The sequence below is a fragment of the Anarrhichthys ocellatus genome, unplaced genomic scaffold, assembly GCF_004355925.1.
Source record: "Anarrhichthys ocellatus isolate YVR2014 unplaced genomic scaffold, GSC_Weel_1.0 scaffold26, whole genome shotgun sequence".
Classification (NCBI taxonomy): Eukaryota; Metazoa; Chordata; class Actinopteri; order Perciformes; family Anarhichadidae; genus Anarrhichthys; species Anarrhichthys ocellatus.
Genome location: NW_022280056.1, coordinates 4,352,996 through 4,363,167, shown reverse-complemented (window position 1 = coordinate 4,363,167; position 10,172 = coordinate 4,352,996). Strand labels below are relative to the sequence as shown.

The window sequence follows — 10,172 nt, the reverse complement described above, 5'->3', positions numbered from 1 at the left end:
TATATATATATATGTGTATATATATGTATATATATATGGTATCTGTCATCTTTCAGGACAAGAAGAACGCCTCAAAGAAGTGCAAAGATGTGTACACGGAGCTGAGCATCACCAGAGCCAAAGCGGAGAGAGAGATGGACGAGCTGAGAGAGAACCTGAGGCTGGCTCATCACGCTCTGAACCAGACGTCAGCCTGAAAACAACCGATTATACAACAGCAACAACACATTCGTCTTCACTGTAACACGGAGAACTTCTCCTGTAGCTTTACCCACAAGAACGATATTTAAAACAAAGAAGTCTGACCGTGAGTCTTATTTAATGAATCCAGAAACACAATCTCATTTCACACTCCTTTTCTGTTTGGTTTTAAAGTTGTTTATATTGTCTGTGAATGTTTAGATCAGTTATTAACCGTTTTGACCCTGAGTATGTCATTTACAATTTATTTTTAACATGCGTTTCCCAAAAATGGTCCTAATGTTGTGTGTTATGTATATATTGTATCTGTACAGTCATGGTGTTATTGTAACACTTCAATCTGACATGTATGTCTCGCTCTCTAACCTCTGCTGTAAGTGTCGTCATTAAACTGGTCAAGTGTTTTCTTTTTTATCAATTATATAATTTAAATTAAACAAAAATCTTGCAGGTAAATTTACTTGTAATTTATATTTGTAAACTGCAGTATTAAAAACATAAATGTTTTCTATTAATTAAACCAAATTGGCAGATTTAACCAACACTGACACATTGTATTTTATTTTGTTAATGAGACGAAGTTTATAAATGAAAGATTTAAATCAAAGGCGGTTCATATTATATTGTTATATTCAGGCTCCATTTCTGGAGGAAGAAGAAGAAGAAGAGCGTCAAGTCCTGAAAAATAAAGTTCAGCTCTTGTGGCTGCGAGTGATTATTTCAAAAATAAAAGACCTTATTGACATTCTTCTTCTAACAGTCGGACAGAATATAGTGAAAGAAATAGACTAAAATGAATCAGATTCAACAATAAATATAAACTTCTTAAGATCTATTGTACAAACTAATGTGGAGTACTGCTAGTAAAAATGACCTTTATAGATAAAATGTATTTTATTTTGCGTTAACATTTGTCAGTGGTGGAAAGTGACTGCTTTAACCCGAGTACTGTACTTAAGTACAACTTTGAGGTACTTGTACTTCCCTAGAGTAATTCCATTTCATCCTCCAGCCTGCACTGCATTTACTTGACAGCTTTAGTTACTTTTCAGGTCAAGATTTTACATAAAAACATCTAAACATATGTAATGGAGTATTTTTATGTCGTATAAATACTTCTCCACCACTGACATTGACTCACATTAAACGTGTTGTGTAATAAAAAACAGTCAGAGCAGAACTGTCACTTCCTGTACAAGAATTAATCTTTTGAACTTTTTAAATGTATTCTTTTAAACAAAAGAACATAATACAGCTTCAGTACAACCCAAGAAAAGAAGACACTTCTTAAAAAATAATATATTTCATAATGATGGCAATTTACCAACAAAAAGCCTACAAGACACTTAAATATGTCTGTTTTATATATATTTTGATAAGTATGATATACCCAGGCTCTTTTGTTATTGATTTTATTTACATACTATTGAAGAAACCAAACGCTACACAGTCTTCACAGATATGATCAATTACAGATCTGCAAAGGTCTTGTTGCCAGAATTTCTTGTGTGATTTATTTGTCTTCTAATATATTTATTATTTACAAACCGATTCCAATATGACTTGAATGTGGAATCTCTTTGAAAAAGGGCTTTATTATTGAGGGGATGGAGTGAGAAACCATTTATTCCCTACCGGTAAATCATCGGTATGGAAGCTGGAAGTTGAAAGTTAGACTTGATAATAAAAATATCCCCATGGCACTTTTAGTGCATCCATCTGCAACCATGACACAGACCAGATGTTTCCAGTTGCTGTTCAATGAAGGTTGTCTCCTCAGCCACATCGGTTTTATTCTTTCTACTCCAGAACTTTTCATCTGTTGTAAAGCCACGTTTAAAGTAGTCTTCAATGTACTCACAATACATTTCTGTGTCAACTGTAAGGGAAGAGCTGCTTCTATGACTGTTGTGTTTAAGTATCTTATAATTTACACTTTCTATCTCATAAATATGACTTTTTAATTCATAATTTCGATCTACCATGGGGATATTTTTATTATCAAGTCTAACTTTTCATATTTCTCTCGCTTAAACTTTTCATATTTCTCTCGCTTAAATACTTACGCTTAAATAGATGTATGGCTTCCATACATCTAGGTTGAGGGACACGTTTCAAAACTTGTGCATTGCTTCTTGAGGTCTTTTACTTTGAAAGGACGCCGTTCTCTTCCGGTGTTCTACTGGTTTTCTGGTCCGACTTTACGCTGAAGAAAGATGGTCTCCATGATGACAACTTTAAAATACCAACAGTAGCCAGAAGGGGTTCTAACTGCCTGACAGCAAATTATTTAAACAAAAACAATGTTTGTGTCTCGTTATCGCGTCGAGCGTCGGCTAGGTTTGAATTAGCTTAGCGTGCTAACGTTAGCTAGCCAGCTAGTATGGAGTCGCTGCTCTTGTTTACATCCGGTCTTGATGACGGTGAGGTGTGTTAGCTAACCCGGCTACCAGGCGTGTTTTGTGGGGAGAGGGTCCTCCTAAAGCCCCTCTGTGAGGACCAGGACCGGGGGACGTCTGTCAGACCTGCTGCCACCTCAGGGGTAATTTAACACTTTAATAAAACACACATTAGTATTAGTTAAAGTAACGTTACATGTCTTCATTTATAAACAGGTTACATTACCTTTTACGTTACTCATGGACGGGCCTACCTGTTAACAGGTGAGAAAGATCAATTACAGACCGATCCTGATTCTTAATTAATGAATGGATAAATTATATAAATAATCTTTGTGAACTAAATCTAATCTAATATTTGTTTTGGTTGATTTTGTTCCTTCCTGTTACTGTTGCACAGCATATTGAGACATTGTTTTATTTAAATACACTTAAGTTAGTAAATAATTATAAATAAACATAATTAAAATGAATAAAATAGAGCCTGCATCTGTTTCTGCTTCCTGTTTAAGAAACATTTTTACAGCCTTTGTTTACATAATACTTCTCTTCTTTTGGATTTTTTATTTGTGCATTTATTTGAACTGTTTGCTTATATTTTGCTGTTCTTGACTTTTTAATTTTTGCTGTCTACAATGTGCTCCCAGCTTGAACGCTGCTACACAAATACAATAATGAACATGATTATTAGTATTTCTATGACTCCTACAGCTCACCATACACACTAAATATGTGTGCCATGATAAACAGGACTCAGCCAGCTTCTCTTCATCTCCAAAGTGAATCAAAAAACAGAAGTTCGGTGGCTGGGCTGTAATTAATAATTCCAAAACCTGGGGGGAAAAAATCACAGCTTCTAAGAGCCGAAGGTGACGGCGTCAAATGTTGTGTTTTGTAAAAAAAAGAAGAAGATATTCAGTTTATAATGAATTATGACCATGAAAAGCAGCAATTGGTAAGCTTTTTGTGTTTGTGTTTCTGTTATATTACATTTTTTGCTTGAAAAGTCACTGAAACAACAAACCAATCATCAAAATATATATTTTTGTATATTTCTGGTTGTGGTTCACCTTTAGTGTGCCACTGAAAAAGACACAAAACCACCTCAAACAACATGGCGGCATCTCTCTCCGTCTGGGGATCTTGCTTCTCTAGAGATTAAACGATTAGACTATTAATTGAACAGTTGATTGACAAAAACAAATATCCATCAACTGTTTTGATCGGTTGATTTTTCCAGCAGTAATAGTGGAAAAAAAGCCCAAATTCTCTGGTTTCAGCTTCTCAGATGAGATGCTTTGTTGCTTCTCATCATCATGATTAACTGTGAACTGAATATCTTCAGGTTTTAGACTTTTATTTAAACTAAAACAGACATTTGAAGATGTCACCTCGGGCTCTGGGAAGTTATACATGCGTCTCATACACATTAGTACTCCTCAACACCTGCAAACAGACTTTTCTTTTGAAGAAATGATAATAAACTGGTATAAAATGATACATTTCACTGAATTGATGATGTTTGTTGCAGTGATGGAAGTGTCCCCTCAGGACCCTCCTCTCATGGCCATGGACCTGTCAAAGAGCTACTCGGTCAACCCGCTGACCCGCAGCCACACGGAGGCCATGGACCTGGCAAAGAAGCCCGAGTGGTACCACAGACGCCCGCCGAGCTGCAGCACCGACATCAGCTCCCCGTACAGATCCAGAGCCTCGTCCTCCTACAGCGCTCCGCTGCATCCTGAGCCCGGTGCACCTGTCCACTGCAGGGACCCGGAGCAGGGCCCCGAGTCTTTAGGAGACTACGTGAACTCATCACTAGCTCCTGGGTTGGATCTGTACCGCGACGCAGTTCACGGCAGCCTGTGGCATTCGGGGTTCTACGGACCCGACCAAACCGGCGGTCCACTTTTAGAAAGCAGCGGCGGAGAGGAGAGCGACAGCGGCAGCGGCTCCGATGTTATCTTCCTTGTGTCCTCCGCTAAGGAGCCACTCTTATGCACTTCTTTCCTCCAAGACAGCGTGAGGCACATCGTGGAGCCCTTGACCCCGGTTGTGTCCTCACTGGAGGCAGGGAGAGGTTGCTATCACCTACCTCAGCCTCTGAGCTCACCCAGTCCTGACAGCTCGTACTCGGAGGACTCCTCAGACAGTTCGGTGGACATTCCCGTCCATCACACCAGACCCGTGGTACTCCTGTCCGACCTCGGCGCCGTTTACGGCAACCCTGCCGGATCTCCGGTGGACATGACGAGTGATGACAGCGACATCATCGAGGTTTCGGTCACGAGCGAAAAGAAGAAAACATTTCCCTGTAAGAAGAAGAGTCTGGTGAAAGAAACTGCTCCACAGAGCGAGGACGAAAAAGTTCCACTCAGAGAAGTTCGACGTAGCCCCAGAATCCGGAAATCTGTGTCGGAAACGCCTCCGTTCACCTGCAGTGTGTCTCGCCACAGTCTGAGGAGACAAGCCAAAAGCGACGCGGTGGGTATTTATAACGAATGTTGTGACTCTGATGACATGATGGACTACACGGTGAGGTTGTTCAGCTCGGATGCGGACGAGGAGTCGGCCTCGCAGCCGACTGCATCGCAAAGAGCGAGCAGTAACTCTGAGGAGTCCGATGTGGACGTTCCGACGGACAGGAAGTCGCCGCAGAGAGAGTCGGAGGAGCAGCAGAACAAAGCCTCCAACGCCAAAAGCATCAATAAAGGAAAGAAGCCCCCGACGCTTCGTAAAGCTAAAAGCTTGAGGACTAAACAGAAGGAAAACTGCAGCTCCACAGCAGAGCAGCACAAAAAGAAAACAAATAAAAAACCTGTAGCGAGACGGAAGAAAAGAGGTCGCTCACACACCGGACCTTCTGCTCTGTTCTCTCCCAGAGAGCCGGAAATCAAGCTCAAATATGCAAACATGAAAAGGGAGAAAAAGATCAAGAAATTGGGAAGTTTCTGCCCGTTTGTTCACGTGAGGAAGAGGATGTGCACCGTTGTGAACGACCAGGAGGAAGAGGAGACGGTCCGGAGCAGCAGAGGACGGCAGCAGAAAGCCTCCAGCTCTCCGCCCGGGTTCCTTCCCAGTTCGTCCTGTTTCCAGTTGGGTCGGTTCGGCTCGGACGGCCGGAGTCCGATGACGCCGCTGTGCTGCCTGTGCGGTCAGACGGCCAACGCCACGGGCCTCGGGGACCTCCACGGCCCGTACTACCCCACCAACCCGTCTCTAGACCACAGGACCGAGCAGAAAGAGGAAGAACCACATTTACTCGTCAGCAGACGTTCAGTGAACTCCTCCGAGGACGGTCTAGACGGTTACGACTGCTCTGCTGTCAAAGGTCTGCTGGAGGGCGACGGCCACTCTCTCCCTAAGGAGCCTCTTCGTCTGGACGAGGGCTGGATCCACGAGGACTGCGGGATCTGGTCCGCCGGAGTCTTCCTGGTCCGAGGGAAGCTGTACGGGCTGGAGGAGGCGGCCCGGCTCGCACAGGAAACAGTGAGTGAAACACACTCCGACGTCTCATGCATCATAATTAAATAATAGTTTAATTATTTATTGAAGTTCTTGTTTTACATCTTCCAATAGAAGTGATGGGGGATGAAACCCACAGTCGGATCAAGTGTATCAGAGCTTCATTAACTAAGTCTGTTAAATCTTCAAGTCTTCAAATGTCATGTGACCTAAAGACCAAAACCCTCAATGATTTAGTTCACAATAATAAATGATAAAGAAACAGAAAATCCTCACATTTCAGAAGCTGAAACCAGAGATTGTTTCACGACTTTTGCCTGAAAAATTACTCATTTAAGACGATTATCAACAAATCGAATTAATCATTTTAGCACAAAAGTTACTTTTTTTTTTTCTTTTTTTTTTTTCTTTAGCTTGAAACTTCCTCTTTGTTTTACAATCCTCACACAGCCGCCCAGAAAGGAAGCAAAGAGGGATTTTCAAACTAAAAGCAAACTTTGGGACTGAAATGTGTGTTGAGGATCTTTTCCCAGCCAGCATGAAGAGGAGGAATACTTTTAGCATCCAATAACTATTAAATAATGCATAAGAGGATGTGAGTTACTTTATTGAAATACATTTAAGACACAGTAAACCTATCCATAGAGGAAATATTATATATTTAAGTTATTGTGTGCAAAGAGTTTTATGAATGTTTTGTTGTTGTTTTCTGTGATTCTGCATAATAAATGTGCTTTTTATTTCCAGATGTGTTCAGCGTGCCAACAAACAGGTGCAATAATCGGATGTTTCCAGAAGGGCTGCCCCAGAAACTATCACTACAGATGTGCTGTTCAGTCAGGTGCAGTCTGACACATGTGCCACTCAAATACTGCAGCTGTGAAGAGATCAATAAACGAAATACATAAATGTTGTTTTTGTTTACCTGCTGTCTGAACAGCTCGTGTCGGTAAACATTCGTTCTCACTCGGCTTGAAGGGACGAATACTTCTTCAGAACATGAAAGTTTATTTTGTGTGTTTTGTGTTTTTCAGGCTGCGTCTTAAACGAGGAAAACTTCTCAATTCGATGTCCGGAGCACAAAGTAAGTTCAGCTTTAGTGAGAGAGCGTTGATGCGTCTGTTGGTTCACAGTGTGAAGAGCTGCACGGCCTCCGGGGGTCGCTGGTGGTTCATTCAAAATATTGAACTGCATCATGAGTGTTTGAGGAGACTCGTTACATGTTAGTATGAACAACTGCAAGTTAATGGTGATATCTGTAGAATAAAATATGAGGAATAGTTTCATATAAAGTGAACTATAACCACATATAAACGGATAGATTTAAATCCCATATTTAAATATATTTAATGGTACATTTCTTTGTTTTGTTGATTCCAGAATAAATATTAATAACATACTGTAGTAAACAAATATATATTTAATTCCTGTAAACTATAGACTGTAAATAAACAAAAATAAATCTCACGAAAATGTAAGCAGGTAAATGTAGATGCTTGTAGAAAGCATCCCCTGCTTTATGGTCTGTTTGACTCTAAATAGAGCATCGGTTACTAAATGAACATCATGCTGTATTGAAGAAGACTTCAAAACTAGAGATTGAGACCATAAACTCATGTTTACAATGTTTACTGAGGTAATAAATCAAGAGAGAAGTAGAGTCATTTTCTCATAGACTTCTATACAACCAGAGGAGTCGCCCCCTGGTGGACACTAGAGAGAATGCAGCTTTAACACATGAAGCTTTGACTTCACTTTAAAGAACCGGAGGTTTATTTATTTATGTGTCATCAGATAAATCCTAAAGATTTCTGTTTCTGACGGACAGCCGCTGTGAGAGGACAAGGTCCTGGAAGTAAAAAACATGTTAACCTACAATACATTGTAGTACCCTGTAGTACCCTGTAGTACACTAATACACCGTCACACATGTCCTGCTTTTGGAAAAAATATTCTGGTGAGTTTATTTATTTGTTTGTTATAATTGTTAATAATGTGCGTTTGTATCCGACAGAACAAATTGTTGACCGTTGTGACCCGACAGCACAAGAGATGACGCGGAAGACATTTGGGGGAACTGGAGGTATTTAACATTGAAACGATTAAAGCTGCTTGTTTGTAGAGATGCAACTAATCTGTAACTATTTCAGAAATTAATGAATCGTTTGATCCTGAGCATCTCTGTAAACGTGAATATGACAATAAATAACTTGAAATTTTTTTTCTCATATTTTTAGACCAAACAAACGATTGATCAGATTATTTTCATCTCTACTCGTATAAATGTATAAAAATATAATAATAATAATATGTCCATAAATACGTTTCTGTATCTTTATTGTCTTTCTTTCTTCCAGAACGATCCACAGATCTCCTCAGGACGTGATCGGCCTGATTTCACCTCGGAGGTTTTTATTAAACACGAACTAACGAGAGTTCACGTGTGTTTGCTCGAGCAGAAGGAAAATCTTCTGGTAAGATTCCACATCAGAGACGATCCATCAGGGGCCACTTTAGGGGTTTTATAAGGTGTGTGTGTGTGTGTGTGTGTGTGTGTGTGTGTGTGTGTGTGTGTGTGTGTGTGTGTGTGTGTGTGAATGGGTATTTATTCCTCCACACTTAATGTCACAAATACAGTTTTATTATTTGAGGATAATAATTAGCGTTAAACGATGTATTGATTGGTTGTTTAGGAGGAGATCTTTATATAAAGCCACTTTTCTTTCTACAGTATTTTTTACTACTTTTCGAATTCCTGTCGTTCTTCAGTCATCACATAACAAAAAGTTATTTATTTTCATAAAGCTGCATGCACAGGTGATGTTTATCGGTGATTATTTATGTCTATTTGTAGACTTTAATCTTCCCCCTTTTACTAATATTATTTAAAGTTAGAAGTCCTGTTTGAAGCCTCTGAGACCACAAACTGTACGTTCTCCTTCTTATCACATTTATTCAAACAAATCTCTGATCAACAGCAGCGGTCAATGTTCCTGTAAAGTTTTCTCTTATTGTGACGTTACAAGACTGAAGAAAGTGCCGAATTAAAGGGTCGCTTCAACAAAATCACAAAAAAGAATTAAAAACTATTTTAATTGTGATTTTAATGATTTATTTAAAAAACACAAATTCCAGCTTCTGAAATGTGAGGATTTGCTTCTGCTCTTTGTTTCACATCATTGATGATTTATTAGTATTTAGTGAATGTTCAGACAAAACAAACTAATATTTCTTTGGAACTACAGTTCCCATGATTGTTGGTATTGGGGATGTAAACAGGAAGTACTCTGTAGTATTTGTGTAGATTTAGTTTTTAGTGTTCACACAGACGTACAGACGACAGTTACTGGATTACTTTAAACAGAAGAACACTTATAATAGCTTACAGTGAGCCTCTTTTCTTCTACCAGGATTTATGGACATTTATTTGATTAAATATGAAAAAAGGTTGATTTTGTCCTCATTAAATCAAACTGTACATAAAGTCCATAACTTGACAAAGCGACGCAGTGAAATGTATTTTTGTGATTTGGGTGAATTGACCCTTTAATATGTGGTGGAGCTTTAATGGTCGTCTGTTTCTGAGCTCCTGTCAATGTGACGGACGACTCGTTCATTGTTTAACACGTTCCAAGTTTTATCATTTGAGGGATGAAAAAGATAATTAATGTTATTTAATAAAAGTCAATAAAACTGAACTCTTGTCTTTGTCCGTCTTTAAATAGACCAATAGATTTAAATAGAGCAATTGGTTCGTTGTGATGAAACCAAAATGTATAAAATTAAAATTTCTCCTTTTCTAATTATTATTGTTCTTGTTTTTGTTCTCAAAGGATTAACACAGGATGTGTGATTTACAGCAGCAGCTGAACGTGTTAATACAGTTTAATAATCTGAGTGTTTTCACACGGAGCTCTGCTTCTGGAGTCACTTTGATGGAAATAGTTCCAACACGTCGTAGCGTTAGAATCTATTTCTATAAACACGTCACAGCTCTGCTCCGTCACTTCAGCACCAGGCTGATGTGTAGACCTGCGGCAGCGTGAAGAAGCTGCTTCTTACTCAGAATAGAAACGCTGAGACATCCCGAAACATCCCGAGACATCC

General features: G+C 39.4%; 2 protein-coding genes across 5 annotated transcripts in view; both read left to right on the top strand.

Moving 5' to 3' along the window:
- LOC116391577 (interaptin-like) overlaps nt 1–1,116 on the top strand; it is a 24,506-nt gene extending 23,390 nt beyond the window's left edge. For both annotated transcript variants that reach the window (XM_031862312.1, XM_031862311.1), the window contains one exon: nt 57–1,116. In XM_031862312.1, coding sequence (XP_031718172.1) covers nt 57–197 — 141 coding nt within the window. In that variant the 3' untranslated portion in view covers nt 198–1,116. The remainder of the gene's footprint in view (nt 1–56) is intronic.
- A 1,290-nt stretch (nt 1,117–2,406) lies between these two features.
- Nucleotides 2,407–10,156, top strand: LOC116391359 (transcription factor 20). Of its 3 annotated transcripts, XM_031861860.1 has the most exons (7): nt 2,407–2,743; nt 2,817–2,864; nt 4,132–6,089; nt 6,813–6,906; nt 7,100–7,149; nt 8,080–8,148; nt 8,423–10,156. In XM_031861860.1, exons 3-6 carry the CDS (start codon nt 4,134–4,136, stop codon nt 8,119–8,121), a joined length of 2,142 nt encoding a protein of 713 aa, XP_031717720.1. In that variant the 5' UTR covers nt 2,407–2,743; nt 2,817–2,864; nt 4,132–4,133; the 3' UTR covers nt 8,122–8,148; nt 8,423–10,156. The 3 variants fall into 3 exon arrangements, with proteins under 3 accessions (XP_031717720.1, XP_031717718.1, XP_031717719.1); XM_031861858.1 differs by lacking the exon at nt 2,817–2,864; XM_031861859.1 differs by having other exon boundaries at nt 2,407–2,864.
- The last annotated feature ends 16 nt before the right edge of the window (nt 10,157–10,172 follow it).

Excerpts from the sequence above, each read along its gene's own strand:
- LOC116391359 (XM_031861858.1), top strand. The coding sequence starts at position 4,134 with ATGGAAGTGTCCCCTCAGGACCCTCCTCTCATGGCCATGGACCTGTCA. Across the intron at positions 6,907-7,099 it reads CAGATGTGCTGTTCAGTCAG|GCTGCGTCTTAAACGAGGAA; the intron begins GTGCAGTCTGAC and ends TGTGTTTTTCAG. Across the intron at positions 7,150-8,079 it reads TTCGATGTCCGGAGCACAAA|AACAAATTGTTGACCGTTGT; the intron begins GTAAGTTCAGCT and ends TGTATCCGACAG.